At 44.2% G+C, this 18,354-nt stretch overlaps 1 protein-coding gene across 7 annotated transcripts; it reads right to left on the reverse strand.

Moving 5' to 3' along the window:
* Positions 1 to 1,402: 1,402 nt before the first annotated feature.
* Positions 1,403 to 16,369, reverse strand: LOC124676775. 7 transcript variants are annotated; one of them, XR_006993790.1, is made up of 6 exons: positions 16,042 to 16,366; positions 15,705 to 15,928; positions 15,491 to 15,595; positions 8,746 to 8,907; positions 5,781 to 8,647; positions 3,478 to 4,242 (listed from the first exon to the last, which is right to left on the reverse strand). XR_006993790.1 is itself a non-coding variant. In XM_047212807.1 (5 exons), exons 1-3 carry the CDS (start codon positions 9,954 to 9,956, stop codon positions 7,853 to 7,855), a joined length of 1,167 nt encoding a protein of 388 aa, XP_047068763.1. In that variant the 5' UTR covers positions 9,957 to 10,863; the 3' UTR covers positions 1,403 to 1,432; positions 4,076 to 4,242; positions 5,781 to 7,852. The 7 variants fall into 7 exon arrangements, 6 of the variants coding, with proteins under 6 accessions (XP_047068763.1, XP_047068765.1, XP_047068762.1 ...); XM_047212807.1 differs by lacking the exons at positions 15,491 to 15,595; positions 15,705 to 15,928; positions 16,042 to 16,366 and adding exons at positions 1,403 to 1,432; positions 9,747 to 10,863 and having other exon boundaries at positions 4,076 to 4,242; XM_047212809.1 differs by lacking the exons at positions 5,781 to 8,647; positions 8,746 to 8,907 and having other exon boundaries at positions 3,478 to 3,948; positions 4,076 to 4,242; positions 15,689 to 15,928; positions 16,042 to 16,369.
* Between the last annotated feature and the right edge of the window lie 1,985 nt (positions 16,370 to 18,354).

Raw genomic sequence — 18,354 nt, forward strand, 5'->3', positions numbered from 1 at the left:
GCGCCTCGCCCTATGAGGATGATCCATCCAAGATGATTGTGCTGTTTGATTCAAAGTATGGAAATACGAGCCTAGATAACAATGGAACAATGAGTATGGATCCAGATGGTTACCTTGATCTTTCGAGGCGTGTCGTTTCTGTACAAGGAAGGCTCAAGATCTTCATACATACTTATTCTCGCTCCGGTGCTGTACTTGCTACTGGCCGTGTCTCCTTCAGAGCCAAGGATTGTCAGACAAGTCAGGCCAGATGTGTTCTTCACAACCGCCGCAAAGGTACAGACTCTGCAGTTAAGATCACGGTTGCTTGGTCCCGTTTTGCTAGAAAAATATCCAATATCGAGATAGACTGCTTCACAAACTTGTGAATGTTCTGAACCTTCGGGAGGCATCTACGCCGATCAAGGAGTATATATAACTAGCTGTTATCATTGCCATGTGAACCGCTGTTATTATTATATATGGTCGTGTTCCTTCGTATGTGAACCGCTATTATGTATGTTTAATTTGCGATATGTATACTGTTTTCTTTTGTTGTTTTTACTACTGAATACCTTTCTCTTGAAACGGTCCATGTATGCCCTTTAAAATTAGAGGTCAAAGGGTGGTGCAATATATATCACCTGCTGGTTCATTCGTGCTTTGGTTATTTTGCTCCCAGTGCTTAAGGGACATGACAAATGAGCAGCTAGAGTGACTCACACAAATATTTTTTGTCCTATGTATGAAAATTTGATTATACTTACCAGCTCAGGTTTTTTGTTGGGTACATTCCCAGCTCAGTTGCTACACAGCTTTCTGTTTTTTTTAATAAAAAAACTGCTGTAGAGCTTCCTGTAGTAGGAAGGACAGGTATTCTGCATACGGTTATTTCCAGTTGATATAGTCCATAGAAAACGTGTCAGGTATTTAGAAACAATGTTACTTGAGCATAGTTCAAAGGCAAACCAGTTACTGCTAATGTAATCCATATCCAAAGAAATGATTGTCGGTACATATCAGCATGTGTTCCATTGTTCGAAAGTTATGACCATTTAGTAAAAAAACGAAGAGATACAAATATGCCGATTAAAGGACATGTACAAGTTAGAATAATGTATGTGTGTATTAAAAATGTAATGGAGGCAGCTCTTTTCCTATATGATGACGAGGTGCCATAGATGTAAGCTTTTGCTCTCTTTAGAGACCCGTTGCAACCACATCACTTCTTCGTTTGTTTATCAATTTTTTGGCTACAAATTTACTCACAAACACAAGGGGTGACATCCCTACTTATTATCATATTAAATTACAACCATGTCAAATAGCTCGTCAAACTATAAGTGAAATGTGATGATTTGTGGGACAAGCCTTGATGCCTTGGTTCTACCCAGTTCAAATAAATACAGAACAATTAAATGATTAACTAAGTAGGCTTGGGTTCAACCAATCCCTGCAATATTTTTTAGGAAAAAACAATGAAACAAACAGAGGAAACTAAGCACTCCAAATACTTAATAAAACTATGACTTCTTCGTGGGGTAACAGAACTACAACTGTATTGCTTTAATTTGTAGGCTCCAGAACTTGCTAATATCATCGAGGTGGTCGTCAAAATCAACAACTTGCTGCCATTTCTTTGTAGTAACATGATCGATTAAGACCACATTGGTAGATGGTTCTTTGATTGAATAGTTGACAATGGCATACAGATAACCGGTGATAACCGGTGTTGACAATGGCTTGTTTGCCGGATTCATATTTGCACTTGACCGGACCACGCCGCGGGCTCCTGTCCGTCGAGCCTGTATACATTGAAGGAATGCAACTCATGGTAAAGCAGGGACAGTCTTGGCCTGAAGATAGGGTGTTAGTCACTCGAGCCTTCCGGTATAACAATTCTTCCAACAGTGATTGGTGCTATTCCTACCTTACCAACTACTTGTGCAAACTAGAGTTGTGCTTCGAGCAGCTTGAGCGGTCGCGCCAGGCCACCGTCTTGGCTGTTCGTGCTACGCAGGGGTCGCCTTTTAAGTACGGCGGGCAAGTTCTGTGTTGCGCCTCCGCCTTACGAGGACGATGATCCTAACAAGGTGGTCATGTTGTTCGACTCGAAGTTACCTCGGAAGAACAGTGAGGTCGAATTCTGATGGAATGATGAGTATGGATCCGGATGGTTACCTCGATCTGTCGAGGCGTGTCGTTCCGGTGCTGTACTTGCTACCAGCAGTGTCTCCTTCAGAGCCCAGGATTGTCAGACGAGTCAGGCTAGATGTGTTCTTCACAACAGCCGTGAGGGTTCCAAAGGGATGACTTCTAAAGGCGAAGACCAAGTGAAGATTACGGTTGCTTGGTCCCGTTTTACTAGAAAAATATCCAATATCGAGATAGACTGCTTTGTGAACTTGTAAAGACGAGTCAGGCTAGATGTGTTCTTCACAACAGCCGTGAGGGTTCCAAAGGGATGACTTCTAAAGGCGAAGACCAAGTGAAGATTACGGTTGCTTGGTCCCGTTTTACTAGAAAAATATCCAATATCGAGATAGACTGCTTTGTGAACTTGTAAATGGTCTGAACCTTTGGCAGGCATCCATAACCTATGTACTACTAGTATGTATATAACTTAGTTAGCTGCTATCTTTGCCATGTGAACCGCTGTTATCTTTATCTGGACTTGTCCCTACATTATGTTAACCTTATATAAATGTAAGTACTGGTGTAATCAGCCTGATGTGTAATGTTTTCTCCTTTGTTGTGTTTACTACTGATGAATACCTCTCTCTCCAAACGGTTCATTTACCAACTAAGTAAAATCATAGGTCAAAGGAGATTGGTAGTACAATATATCTACTGCTCGTTCATTCTTACTTTGGTTAGTAGTTAAAAAAAACACTATGAATGGAAATTCAGTTATTGTTCCCGGTCGAGTTGCTTTACAGCTTTCTGTAGCTGCATAAGAATGTTGATTTACAGCTTTCTATTTCTGCATAGGAATGATAGTTTGCAGTGCTCAAGCGGAGTAGTACTACGTAAAGGTTGCACATGGAGTAAACGACAGTACATGTGTAATTATCAATTTATGTTTCAATGCAATCCTTGATAACAGGTATTTGGTACGAAGCAGAGATCCAAGCAAAACCAGTCACAGCCAATGTAGTTCTGCCCAGATCTTACCACAGGACAAACGGAAAGGTAGGCTCCATTAATCAAGCCATTCAGTCAAATGAAGTGATACGAAGGCAGCAAATATATCTGCAAACTACAAGGCTCTTTCCCTCGAAGAAAAAAGCCATTACAGGGCACACGGCCATGACAGGACATGTAGATCAATGTAGCTGATTAAAAATGTGATGGAAGTAGCAATTTCCTGCGAGGACGCCATAGATGTTGCTCTATGTTTCAATGCAATCCTTGATAACAGGTATTTGGTACGAAGCAGAGATCCAAGCAAAACCAGTCACAGCCAATGTAGTTCTGCCCAGATCTTACCACAGGACAAACGGAAAGGTAGGCTCCATTAATCAAGCCATTCAGTCAAATGAAGTGATACGAAGGCAGCAAATATATCTGCAAACTACAAGGCTCTTTCCCTCGAAGAAAAAAGCCATTACAGGGCACACGGCCATGACAGGACATGTAGATCAATGTAGCTGATTAAAAATGTGATGGAAGTAGCAATTTCCTGCGAGGACGCCATAGATGTTGCTCTCTTCAAAGACCCCTTGCAACAACAGCTTTCTTCACTTTCAGGAATTTCTTGCTACAGATTTCAGCACAAACACATGTGATTTTCTACTTATTATCATATTAAATTACAAACCATATCAAATAGCATTTCTAGCTATTAAGTGAAATTTAATGATTTGACGGTACAAGATTTGAGACCTTGGTTCTAGACAGTTGAAATAAATATAAAACAACTAAATCACAAAATTGTCTCAACCAAGTAGGTTTGGGTTCAACCAATCCCTGCAAAAAAACAAAAACAAAAACCAATGTAAACAAACCAGACCAAAGCACTCGAAACTATCACTTCTTTGTGGGGTAATAAGAACTGTAACTCCATGGCAAGTTGTTTACTCATAGAATCTTCAACTTGCTAATATCATCGAGGTGGTCGTCAAAATCAACGACTTGCTGCCATTTCTTCGTAGTAACATGATCAGCCAAGACCACGTTGGTAGATGGCTCTTTTAGACTGAGTTGACTACTTCCATCTGATCCAGCCTGACGCCAGCTTTTTGATGAATCCCTGGTGTATAGCTGCACGTGCAATGAAACAATGTGTCATGAATCATGCAAGCTAAAGAAACAGAATGGTGTTGGCGTTTTTACCATGGCTCTTAGCAAGGAAATTCAGTCTCCCAAGTATTCTTTGATAGTTTCATAACTATTGCTAGATATTCAGGGCCTGGTTAGTGGTTCCATAATGAAGGGTGCAATGTGTAACCAAATATCCACAAAGCCTACTAATTTAGTTGAGGATCATAACCTCCAACTGTGGGTTCTATTTGACCTTGATAAACTGATAAATGCTTATGCCACAAATGCACAATGATCAAAATACATCAAACTGGAACTGTAAATAGCACCCTATAGAGAATTAACTATTTGATCCACAGTGGATTATTCAAAATATATGAAGATTGAGAAACCCATTCAAATTATGGAGTGAGCAAGATCTCAGTAATGGTCCCTCTTATACATAAGACTAAAATAATTAGAACTTCTCAACTCAGGAAATTAGAGATATATATGCTACTAAGATGGCCCTTTGCTGAAAAAAAATGCACTTTGCTATGCTTTTCTAATGGTCTACTTATCACTAGATGGCATAAATTATTCGGTAGTTTTGCATTTACTTGCGTGTATCAAAAAATCATAAGGTAATGAAGTACAGAGCGTAACACTGTTATCTGCTGGTAGGTCTAAGTGTATAACACATATGCCCAAACACATTGCTTCTACTCTCACTTTTGCACTTAGGGAGAACAGATTGCACAATGATTCATAAACCCAAACATACTGTTCCTACTCTTGCTTTTGCACTGAAAACTTAAAAAGTAACAGGTCGCATAAAGGACTTTGATGCAGCAGAGGCTGCTTGCTTTCATAACATCAAGAGGCGCATATGATATTTTGCATGTTTGTTCAGAAATTTTTTCAGATCAAATTGTGACAAAAATTAAAACATGTGTTGCTCACAGTGCATAAATGTTCATTGAATATGTAATGTTTGTGTTAATGCTTAGGTAACTCACTGACTTGTGAGATGGTAAGTGGTTATTCCATGGAGGCAATGGATAGATTATTTTAAATTTATAATTCTACAATAATTTAGAAAACACATGCTTAGCTAGCATATAGGAAGTCCAAACATTATAAAACCCTTTGCTCATCTCAATAAGGCCCTAAGCAAAGGCAGATGTAATGGTAACTTTCTCTTTCCATAGCCACTGCCACAACTAGTTAACAGCACGTAAATGGAGGAGAAAGGGTTAGGGAGAAAAAACAATGCTCATACTTGAGCATTCCTCATTCGTCCTACATATGATTAGGCGGGTTTTTGGACGAGATGGTTTCTTTGGGAATTATTTCAATTCAAACAAAATAACAGAGCATTGGGTGTAGTACCCAAATTCAGCGCATCAAAACAAGCCCCGACTGTAGTACCTAGTGGAAAATTATATTCACTGTTGGCATAATTTGAATAGTTTATAGTTAAGTAATTAGCTTGCAAGACAGCATACAATTTCTCTAACAAGGAGTGAATTATCTAGCTTAGCTCTCACCAAACTTACTTTCCAATAAAGACAAGTCAACAATACCGCACTGCAAGATCTACTCCATCACTTGGTAGAAGTCAACATCTGCGAGGCAGGAGCAGGCTTGAATCCAACTGCAAGGCTGCCAAGACGAGGGCTCCTTCTGAGGCTGCAAACTGAAACTGGTACACCATGCCGTTTGCGACATGGACAAGTTACGACTGATGAGAACACCCTGTCTGTTACAAAAACGATTGAAAGCATAGGGCTGAGCTTCAGGGGATGGAGCAACTGAACCAGAACGCTAAGCTGGACCAGAAATAGCCAGAGGATCAAAGGCTAAATTCTTGGTGATCTTGTTGGCTTCAGGTAAGTGACTCTGCATCTTCACAGTATCAGCAAGTTTCTACAAACTGATCCACCAGAAATCTTGTGTTCTCTGTACTGATTTGCATTAGTGGACCTCCAGATATGTTAACCAGCATGTCCTAAAGCGTGGACAAACTGCTCCCAAAATTATCTGGGGTAAAAGTCTTGCACAGAGAGATGATGGTATTGGCTGGTGTAGAGCCCGCAAGGAGAGTCATGAAATGTCAAGGAGGTGTCTGCTTAGTCCAGGAAGGAGAGCCACAGCCACATAGGGCAGCCCACACTGCTTGAATTCCTCGATAATGGAAGCAACCTGATTTGTGGAATATCCAGCATGCTCCAGATCCTTAGCAGTAACAGATAGATTAATAGGCAGCTTTGGCGTCCAGGGAGGAGATCCAAGAACAAGCTTTCCCGAGCGCTTGAAAGCTTCCAAAGTGGCCAGAATTTCCAGTTCAGTATAGCCTGCAGTTTTAAGATCCTTGGCAGCTTCAGCAACGTACATTGGTTCAGCAAACTAATCAGCAAAAGCAAACATATTATCTGGATCATCTTCAGCAGGCGGAGAGGGACCATGGACAGAGACATGTCCACCTGAAACAAGAGTACTTGGACTGAGAGCATCACTGGGAGCTTTATTTGACTGGTCACCCGTCTCAGCGGCAGGGGGGGGGGGGGGTGCAGCCGAGGGAGATGGACAAGACTAGCAGTAGGATCACTTCTGTCTCCGGTGGCCGGTTCCAAGGGAATAGCACCATCTTCAGACCAAGCTTCATTCCAGGCTGCATCCAGAGGATGCTCCAAGAGGACTGGTCCTTGATATGGGTGTGTGTCGATGTTCTCTGGCGGTAAATCTTCAGCTTCTGGCATCGGAGCGGGTTGTGCATCACCAATGAGAGAATAAGCTGTGATCGTCCAAGACCTTCTAAAACCATTGCGAGAGAAAACTTCCCCTGGGAATGTGGTCAATATCTTCCACTAAACACTTGAGTATGACCTTTTCTCTGCTGTGAGCTGGTTCGTGCCAGAAGAGCAAAACACCCCGAAAGGATCTCACAATGGCATCAATTGAATCCTCCCGGATGAGCTGCTGTGGGATGCCAAGCAACATAACCCAGCACTGGAATGGCTCAGCCATGATTCTTGCATTCCAGCTTCATCTTGGTTGATAAAGTGAGCACATCCGGGACCGGGAAAGCCGGATGCAAATTCTGAACCACGCAGTATCAGGCAAGAACCAAGTACAACTGAAGGAGACCAACACCGAGAGGATGGGGTCCAGAGAGCAGTGTCCTCGAGGTAACTGCGAATAGCAACCCATGCTTCACGCGCCAGCTCAGGGGTTCAGGGAAGAAAGTGCCTCACTGCTATCAGCCAATAAAGAGAAAAAAAGAGTCTCTAACAGAGACCATCAGTTATCTTAGCAAAAGGTCAAGGAGCAGACCACTAAACTGGGTTCCTAAGTAGGGTGGACATATCCAACTCGCAAAAAACATCAGACTGAACAAAAGAGACAACTGCCAGAAGAGCATCACTTCCAAGAATCAACCAAGACTTGTTACAGGAGGCCATCGTTGTGAGGCCTGAAAGCTCTCATTTGCAGCTTGTTACCCTATATCATTCCTTCTCTGATTGCTTAGTTTATCTACCATGAGTTAACAAATCTCTAAAAGGTTTTTGCATGATGTTCGGACATTACACTGCATGACAGGAACTTCACTAATATAGCTACCTGACAATCAATCATCTTCCTCTGACACACCTGCCTTCATCCTAGCCAAGTGTATTTTCTGGACGGACTCCTCATCATATTTTATCAAGTGCAACAGCTGACCAACATCAGAACCAAGAAGACTTTGCATTGAACTTGAGTAGTTGGGGACTCTTTTATCATCAACCATTTCATACACAATAAACCTCTCAATGCCAAGGTGACCCAAATCTGTAAATTCTCCGATTTCTAGTGTCATCTTCCGCTCCCCATTCTTCACTTCAGCCTCCCATCCATTTAATCTATGCTTTTGGTACAGGTATCCCAAATACAAAGCCATGAGTACTCTTGATAAATTAATCCAGGAGTGTCGGTGCATTGACAACTCTTCAGTAACTTCAACCAAAGTGTCACTCTCATAGTAAAGCTCAGCAAACTCAAGGAAAATTCCGGACCTTTGACACTCACCAAAGAACACCATTAGTGTTTGAAACAACAAACCCCTATTATGTTCTCCATAAGTACGCAAAGCACAGTTCTCTTGAGTAAATGCCAGGAGGCACTTCACAATACTTGAGACTATCCCTTTACCAAATCTGATCTCATAAAACTGATTGTAGCCACTTACTATATTCATCTTGACCTGTTCCTCACAAAAGGAAGGTAATGTTATATTGTCTTTGAAATAGTACCAGCCTTCCCAAACCGAACTGCTTTCAGTCGAGACGCGGCGAAACGCCACCAAATAACCATCGCTCTGCCGGAAAAGCAATTGCAGCACAACTTCAGAATCAACTTCAATGTTGACGATGTGGTAAGTTTCCTGCAAATCACATTATTGATATCATTTTTAACTCTCAAAACAAACATAGCATGTCATTACAAAATGTTACAAAGAAAAGAACAAGAAATGAACATTACGTTTGAACCCGGATGCGTGACAACGACGCCATGAATAAGCGTCGACCTTACTTTCTTGAAACAATCACGTCTAGCGTCAAGGACACCCTTGAAATCAGCATAACTGCCTTGAATAACACCCTCTTCATCAGTCTTTAGTTTCCAGGTAATCTTCTCAACATCCTGCAACAGAGACAAATAAACCATAACTTAGTTATGGAAGAGCACAAATAAACTATCATACTGCATCACTATACATCACTGCTATGCTACAGTTTTCATTGGAGAAATATTGAAGTACAAACATGGAATAAAATGAAACCAGATTGAAACCAAAGCTTTAAGGTAATTATCGTGCATCAGATTTTGAATGGTAATCAAGATAAAGTGCTACTTATGATAGGATCAAAAAGGGTCTTTTACTGGCCAAAATTGAAGCAACAGGATGAAAAGGTAGTAGTTGAATGTCCTAACTACACCGCTGAACACACAAGCATCATCGCATAGTTTAAGCTCTAACAAAAACCACATCAAATGAGAACACCTCAAGCTACAGACGAATCAAACACAACATGACCTAAATCTGCTGCTCGTAACATGATATATATGAAGAAATCAGACTTTCAGGTGGCCATGTACTGATGCTCAATTAGTAATTTAACACTCCTCCCTCCAGAAGCAATAAAATATAAGAACACTCTTTTACTTGCCACCTAGTGCTAGAGCCCTTCCCCTACCTCTCTACAAAACCCTAATAATTAATAAAAATGCTAGACAAGGTTGAATTGCTCTACAGAGAAGATTGTGTCCGGATTTCAATCAAGCTAGCTAAAAAACTAAGAACTGCCGTACTGTAATAATAAGGTAAACAGTTATACACCAATAAATTCCCTTTCTAACAGATCCAGCTCGGATATTCGTCAAGATACCCTTTTTAAGTAACAAAAGACTGCGCCAGACTCCTAAACAGGATCTGGTCAAGATCTTTGAAAATTATCCAAGGGGAGGAGATAAAATAGTACCTCTATGGTGTGCTGCTTGAAAGCTCTCGACAGATTGTGGCTGTTCTCAAGAGCTTTATCCATCTTCTTAGTCTCTCGATCGACCTTCGGACGATCTCTCCCATTACTTGTACTGCCGCTACTTGACCCAGGGCTAGTACCGACAGATCTCTTCTTATCCCCCCGGCCACTGCTAGCGGTACCAGCTCCTCTCTTCTTCCCCCCAGCCATAGTCACCACCTTCCTTCCGCGGTGCGGCTGGCAAGGACGATACGGAGGAGAACGGGGAGGATGCGGAGGAAGAGAGAAGTTGTGGCCTAGGGATGCGAGAGGGAGAAATTGTGGCCTAGGGATGCGGAAGGGGGATGCAGAAGGGAGAATAGGAGGGTGCTAGTAGATGCGGAAGGGCATTTCTTCTGTGTTCCCAAACGGCCTCATGGCTCATCAGCTAGTTTTGTCCCTTCGTCGCCAGAGAAATGATAGATTGTGCCTTTAGGGCATCTCCAACCGGTCCAACCGGGCCGACTGGGCGAGTCCGTTTCGGGCCGAAAATGCGCCTGCGCCCTTCTCTAGCGGGGCGGCGAGTTCGGGCCGTGCACAGAGATGCAAACGCAGCGCAAATATGCGGTACATTTGCGTCTCTGCAGATGTTGTGCGATCGCGCTGATCGTCCACTCGCTTATCCCACAGGTCTGCCTGGCAGCGACCGGCGCGAATTAAAGCAGAGCAACTACCGGGGAGGGAAACCGTCGTAGTGGCAACCACGCCGATCGATACGTCAACCGTCGGAATGGAGCGCCGAAACGCCGCGGAAGAGCAACCGCAGACCTCTTCGTTATAAGTGCTGCCATTGATCCCCGCTGAATAAAATCCCTGTGCGTGCTCTAATTCATGTCCAACCGGCTGTCATTCTTCTTCTCCAACACCGGCTAGCCACCATGAGCAACTTGCCGTTGTCATCAGACACCGACAGCGAGGGGAAGTCGCCGGGATGGCGGCATTGGTGGGATAGGACTGCCATGCCGAGCAACCCTAGCTCCCCGCCGACGGAGGGCGAGGAGGAGGGGGACATCGTTGGCCTCGATGGCCAGGACTCGGTGGAGGACTCAGACGCAAGGTGGGCACGGCTTGAGGCGCTGGAGGCGACCGACGACGCGGCGGCGATAAGGAAGGAGGCAAGGGCCCGGGCGAGGGGGCAGGCGCATGCGGAGGCTCGTCATCCGTTCTGCGACGACAAGGAAGGCCCCAATGACCACTCGTCGGAGGGGAACTCAAACTCATCGGACGCGTCGACCGACAGTGCCTCTTTGGAGGAGATGACGAGCAGGAAGCGCGTTCGTGAGGATGATAAGGCGGGGCCTTCTAACAAGAAGTACAAGAAGTAGCTAGTTTAAAATTTGTTTGTTCTCGCGTTTGTTCTCGTAGTTCATATGTTTAATTTGTTTGAATTTGTTCGATTCAACTTCGCATGACATGATCAAACAATATATCGATTCAAACAGGGTTCATGCAAACGGACGCGCGTGGGAAATTTGGGCGTCCGAAATGCGTCGCCCGTTGGAGATGCCCTTAGTGCATTACACGTGGTGACGCATTTCAGATGATCGTGCGCGTTTATTTGTGTTGATCGAAATCGATCGCACATCTGTTTGCGCTGATGGTGTCCCCAGCGGCACAACACAATTTTTTTTTTGGTTTTCCATTCTTTCAACATAAAACATAATTTACATAGTGAATAAAGGAAAAAATAATAATAAATACTGAAAAGCGCACTACCCTAGCCTACTCCTCGTCGTCGTCGAGAACGACGAATTCCGGTATCTGCCACGGCCGATTGGAAACCGGCGGAACATACGCCGGTGCCGCCAGCGGGGGAGGTAGAGGTGGAGGAGCCCACGGGTTGAACGGTGGAGGTGGAGGCGGCGGCGGGTGCGGGACCGAGTTCTGCAGCGCGAGTTGAAGGTCGTTCTCTGTGAGGCTTGGCGGCATGATGTTGATGGCGTACCGGGGCAGCGGCGGCTGCACCGGTCCATCCACCTGCAACGGTTGGTCGGTAGTAAAAAGTCATAGCAAAACCAGTAGCGACTTGTACTAGAAAACAAGTAAGTGTAATTCCCCCTAAACAATAAAATATGTTGACATGGGGAGGAACATATTTACTAGTTATATCATCTGCAATTGCCTGAAGACACGAGGACACTAAGCTTCTCAGTCTCCCCGTCGGTCATCGGCGGCGGAAGATCAAGATCTTTGTAACTTAATGGGGGAGATAAAATATTACCTCTATGGCAATCGTTCTGTTCAACAGCTTATGGGTGTTCTCAGGAGGTTTCTCCATGTTCTTAGTCTCTGAATCGACCTTCGGGCGGTCTCTCCCATTACTTCCATGGCCGCAACTTAACCCAGGGCTACTAGTACCGACAGATCTCTTCTTACCCCCCCCCCCCCCGCCGACCACTACCATCAGTACCAGCTCCTCTCTTCTTCCCCCTAGTCATACTCACCACCTTCCTTCTGCGGTGCGAGAGGAGAACCTAGGGATGCGTCGATGCGGATGCAGAAAGAGATGCAAGAGGGAAAAGTTGTGGCCTAGGGATGCGCCGATGCGGATGCAGAAGGGATAAGTTGTGGTCCGGTCAAAACATAGAGAGAGGGTACTAGTAGACGCGGAAGGGGATTTCTTCTGCGTTCTGAAACACTCTAGCACAGTGGTTTGAGAGCATCTCCACTCGTCTCCCCGAGAAGCCCTCGCGAGTCGTTTTTTACATCCGGACGGCGAAATCCGGTCCAGTCGTGCCCCCGGTTTCTCGATTTCGTCCGGATTTGGGCCGAAATTCATCCGGCGATCCCACGCCATCCCCGGCCCCCCGGGGAGCGCTCGGGGACTCCGGATGGAGCAAAACCAACTGCCCACGCCCACGTGTCTCCTCTTTCGTCCGGACTTCCCGGGTCATCCTCTTTTTCCCCGAGAAACGCCGCTTGGGGAGCACACGACTGGAAATATACTGCCCCCCATGCCAAAAATTGATCCAATCCGGACGAAAATTTCGCCGGATTTGGGCGTGGGGAGCGCCAACGAGTGGGGATGCTCTGAGGCAATGGTTGTAAGAAATGTGTCTTTTATGATCACGACGAGTCCATCAATCATTTATTTTTTTAGTGTCCATTTGCTCATATTGTTTGGAGGGTAGTTCATATTACCTTTAATATTGCCCACCAACAAATTGTACGAATATGTTCGGTAATTTGTTGAATGAGGTTGATTAAGAGACCAAAGCACGAATTCGAGTAGGAACTTGTGCTATTGTGTGGTCTTTATGGAGTTGTAGGAATGATATTATCTTTAATATAAAATGAAATGCTCACTTTTTACAGGTTATCCGTATGGTTACCCATTGGATTCACGAGTGGTCTTTCCTGTCACCACGCATATGGATTATGTGTGCACCCGTCTGGAGACGGTTGCACGGGCTTTCTAAGCGATTACAAGATGCATAGGCGTTTTGTTCTACTTTTTCTTTTTCGCTGGTTGATTTCCATGAACACTTTGTGTGATCCTTGAGGTGTAAACTTTAAAACATAAACTGTGCAATAAAGGGTTGTGTGCATCAATTGATGTAGAGGCCGGGGTCTTCCCAATTTCAAATTTTTTTTGCCACCATCGGTTGCTTCATTGGGATGAATTTATATTGAGACTTTAGGGGGAATTGGCTAGGAAACACTTGAAGGTATGATGACCAAGATTTTGCAACGCCTTCCTTCATGGACACCTCTCCGAGCTGGTGCATTGTCAGCCCACCGGCTTCATCGATGCGGATCACCCCGAGCATGTGTGCATGCTCTCGCGCTCCTTGTATGGCCTGAAGCAAGCGTCGCGCGCCTGGTACCAGCGCATCGCAGCCTTCCCTCCACGAGCTCGGCTTCCGGTCTACGCGCTTCGACATCTCGCTGTTTGTCTTTCGACACGGCACCGAGACCGCCTACATGCTGCTCTATGTTGACGACATCATCCTGACGACCAGCAGTACCGATCTCCTTCGACGGCTTACTATCGCCTTCGCGCAGTTCTCCATCAAGGACTTGGGGCCTCTCCATTACTTCCTCGATCTTAAGTCCTTGACGCAATCCTGCGCCCACTCCCATCGACACGAGGGCCAAGCTGTCTGCCACCGATGGCTCTCCGGCTCCTGATGCTTCTCTCTACCGCTCCATCATCGGTGCCCTGCAGTAATTGACGCTTACCCGACCGGAGCTGCAGTATATATATCGTGCAGCAGGTGTGTCTTCACATGCATGCACCCCGGGACGCCCACTGGAGTGCGGTTAAGCAGGTTCTTCGATCACCGCCTCGCCATCCTCGGATATCGTGGCATACTCCGACGCGTACTGGGCGGGTTGCCCTGACACTCGGCGTTCTACCTCGGGATATTGCGTCTACCTTGGCTCGTCGCTTATTTCTTGGTCGTCTAAGAGACAACCCACTGTCTCGCGCTCTAGCGCTGAGGCTGAGTATCGCGCCGTGGCCAACGTCGTCGTCGAGTACACCTGGCTTCGTCAGCTTCTCTCCGAGCTCTCTTGTCCAGTTGACAAGGCTATTGTTGTCTTCTGTGACAACGTTTCGGTTGTCTACCTCTCCACCAACACCGTTCATCATCGACGCACTAAGCACATCGAGCTGGATATCCACTTCATTCGAGAGCAGGTTGCTCTCGGTCACGTTCGAGTTCTTCACGTGTCGACCTCTCAGCAGTTTGCGGATATCATGGCGAAGGGCTTGTCGACGTTGACCTTCGACGAGTTCCGATCCAGTGTCAGTACCGACCCTTCGACTGGGAGGGTGTTGAGATGTAATTGTATTATACAGTAGTAGGTCTCCGTGTAATCATAGGATTGTACCATGTAATTGTCTATATATATAGGTGACAGCCGGTCCTATTGTAGTTGTGCAATCTCTCATAATCTCTCTACAAGTTTTACTCTCCGGTTTTAAATAAGTGTGATAGATTTGTCTACATTAGCATGTAATACTAAAACATGTCATGTAATACTAAAACATGTCTAGATACATGTGAATTCAGATAAATTTAGTATATACTTATTTTAAAGCGGAATTGTGTGCTACGGGTAAATTTTCTAGTATTTATATAAGTGCAGTAGTTTTGTCTTCAGAAGTCTACTTCAAAACATGCAAATTCTATTCTGTATTAAGTTCTAAAAGTACTATTAATTAGAGGAGCACGAAAATCTTTTTTTGACATACATCCTCACCCGTTTCCTTTTTTTCCGTGGATGGGGGCGGGTTTCATACTAGCAAGCCATTATTAAATAAGTCCCGTGGATGGGGGCAGGTTTCATACTAGCAAGCCATTATTAAATAAGTCCGTAAGAGAATTCCGTAAAATATTTCCGTAGATGTAGCATTTAATAATGGCTACATCTACGGAAATATTTTACGAAATTCTCTTACGGCCTCACACATGACGGGTGCTCTCCTTGAGTGGCCCGTTTTTTCAGCAGCGGGTCAAAATATCAACCAACCAACACAGGCCAAGTTGTCTTTCCGTAACCCAAACTAGTCCGTAAGTCTAGGATTACCGCCATAGAAATGGGGAAACAAACCGAATATAGGGAAAACAATGTCAGATCCCTTCTTTGGTCCCACCGGCAAGGCCTAGATCCAGCAAATGACGCCTAGTCCTTTCTAGGAGTACTTTCATTGAAAAGAATCACAACACAAAGAAGAAATACAAGTACAAATAGGTTACCTTAATTCTTCTAGTAATATGGATGAACCAAAGCAGATCCGGCGTCGCCTCTGTGCTGTATTCTCATGAGGCATGAGCCTAACTAGATCGAGTGTGGTGTGGTACCTGCGTGGGGAAAAAAGGAAGAGGTGAGAAGATCCGAGCAAGGAAGTACAACAGATGTCTGAAATCAATACAGATAAGTGTATCCGGTCTTACGGTGAGAAGATTGCACCTGAGTTTATCGGCATGCTCCTCTCCTCGGTCGCTGCCCACTTGTTCAGATTCAGAGCGCCCAGCCCATCAGCATAAAACTGAATCTCAATCCAATTACCATATGTGATCCGATTTCTCAGAACACCGGAGCCGGAGGGGTGGGGATCTGATATCCTGTCAGCCAGCAACGACAGGGCGAACAGGGTTGCAACCACGGGCAAGAAAACTCCGGGCTCCGGTGACCTGACCAAAGGGAGCGACGTCCATAAATTCAAACAAATCTGAAGTCCGGACATGAACCATTCAACACCCGATCAAATCTTTGAAGGCTACAACTAATTTGAAATTGTTCTTACCAATACGTACATGTAGTAATTCGCCTCCTTGCTGCCAGGTTCTTCCTAGTGCCGGCCGTATGTCTATACCGGCCCTCATCCGCAAACATATGTCGTCGCTGGAATGAAGTGCGGCACCTGAGATCCATGGAGCTGTTGATTATGCAGACGTAACTCCGAGTTATCTTTGCACGCTCTTTTCGGTCTTCTTCTTGTAGCTGAGCGAGAGGAGGGTGGAAGGATGAAGGAAACACGGACACACGGTTAGAGGAGTAGACATTATTCTAGGCCGCTAGGAGTGACGGGACGAATCAATTGGGTGGTTGGCGCAACAATCGGACAAGATTGCTACAGCTAGCATGTTTATTTATTTTGGAGAGATAAAGTTCCTTTGTAGAAAAAACAAGATAAAGCGGCTTAACAGCGAAAGCACCTTGATATGAGAAAAGAAACGCGGCCCCCATGCTCTCACGGCTCACGGGGTCTAGCGTGGGGCGGGATGCCAACGTTTGGCTCTTGCGAGCGGGAGAAGTTATCTGGCTGTTGCACACGGCTGGAATGGTTTGTCTCACACGGTAAATTTAATCATCATAATGCAAGGATAGACAGTCTTTGTTATAGGATGAAATATCGCAAACTGTTTTGTATAAAAAAATCGTGTGCGAAAGACCATGCCATCGCACACGTTATTTTGTATTGAACCATCAGCCAACTGGAAGATCACAAACGATGTTATTTATTCAAGTATACGTATTGGACATAGATAGCATGTGTTTGTTTCAACCAGCCGTTTGATTTCAGCAAGTGTCGCAGATGTTTTTCCAATATATCTAGTTGTACATGGTAGGCCATAACTCAACGTTGAATGCAATACATTGCAAACTTATTTTCATTTAATTGTACATTTCATACATCAAATGTATACATGTATCACAACATATATTCAATTTCTATCTATAAGAATGAGATATCTGCACAAATAGTGCCTCTTGCAACGATGCAGCTCCCCCACCCCGCCTCTGCTGGCACCTTCTATTTGTTGTGTCTCTTATTATGCAAAGATGACTATCCAATTATTATGCAGTGTCACCAAAATATCATTCCTATTATAAGAACATAGTTCAAGTTAATAACGTGAAACAGATAGGAAAAGTAGTTATCTGTAGATCTACCTAGCTTATACAATAGAATGTCGAACAAAAGTTAAGATCCATTTTAGAGTAGATATGTGCAAGTGCCTAGAGTGGTAGATCTGTGATATGAACATCCAACTGTCCTTAGAATAGATCTGTGATATAAACAAGGGCACCACTAGCAATCGGCATCCGATATCTGGCTACCATCGGACCAGGGCATGACCGCACGATTGAAATCAGCGTAGGCGTCAGATGCAAGGCCATGTGAGGCGTGATTAGAGGACGAAAAACCGTTGCATGCATGCTTCCCCATCCCACCGGGGAGTTCCCAAATAAAGGATGAGTTAATTTGCTTGGTTTTGACCTCTTCCGCTAATCACTCTCAATTCCTGATTTTTAGGAAACTAACTGATGGGAGTATTTCAAGGAAAGTAATTAAGTAATTTAACCCGGTTACCTTATGAAGCACGCTTTGTTTCCAAAATTAATCTACTTTGCATCCTGCGAACTAAAGTTTGCTTCGAATATATGTTTTTTTTATTCCCTAGTTTAACATAACATACATATTGGCACCTTGCTTTTTATGCAAGCGAAATTTGCTTCGAAAATATCAATTGATGGCTTCAATACACCAGACAATTTGCTTCCATGTGAAGCAATAACAGAAATATTCATACACTTTGGTTCCTTTTGAAACACATTTTCTTTCCAATTTTTTTTGTTTTGCTTCCTTCTGAAGCACAATTTTTTCCAAAAAAATATGATTCGAGGTCAGTGAAGTGTGCTTCACTTAAACATCAATGAGTGTCTTATGTAAGAGACTAGTTGAATACCCGTGCGTTGCTACGGACACACCTCTCCTAACCTCTTTACAACTTTAACCCTAAAATGCAAGATGAGAACGAGTTATCTTCCTCCTCTACCCCGCTCCGCCGTCACATCTCCCTTCTCTAAATAAAAGATCCAGAGTATATATATCAACAGGAGAGAGAATGCACTTTTCAATTATGAGAAACAGAGACAAATCACTTCCCAGTTCTTGTGCAGGTTTCCTTTTATGATTCGTGGTGCCCAGGCACCATGGTGCACCAGTTAGTTTACCCTATATATATGTATATATATGAATAATCGACAATTCTAAAATATTTTAATTTTGGGAGTCCAAAATAAAGCACATGATACATTTAACTCAAACAGC

Source organism: Lolium rigidum, chromosome 7 (assembly GCF_022539505.1).
Source record: "Lolium rigidum isolate FL_2022 chromosome 7, APGP_CSIRO_Lrig_0.1, whole genome shotgun sequence".
NCBI classification, from domain to species: domain Eukaryota; kingdom Viridiplantae; phylum Streptophyta; class Magnoliopsida; order Poales; family Poaceae; genus Lolium; species Lolium rigidum.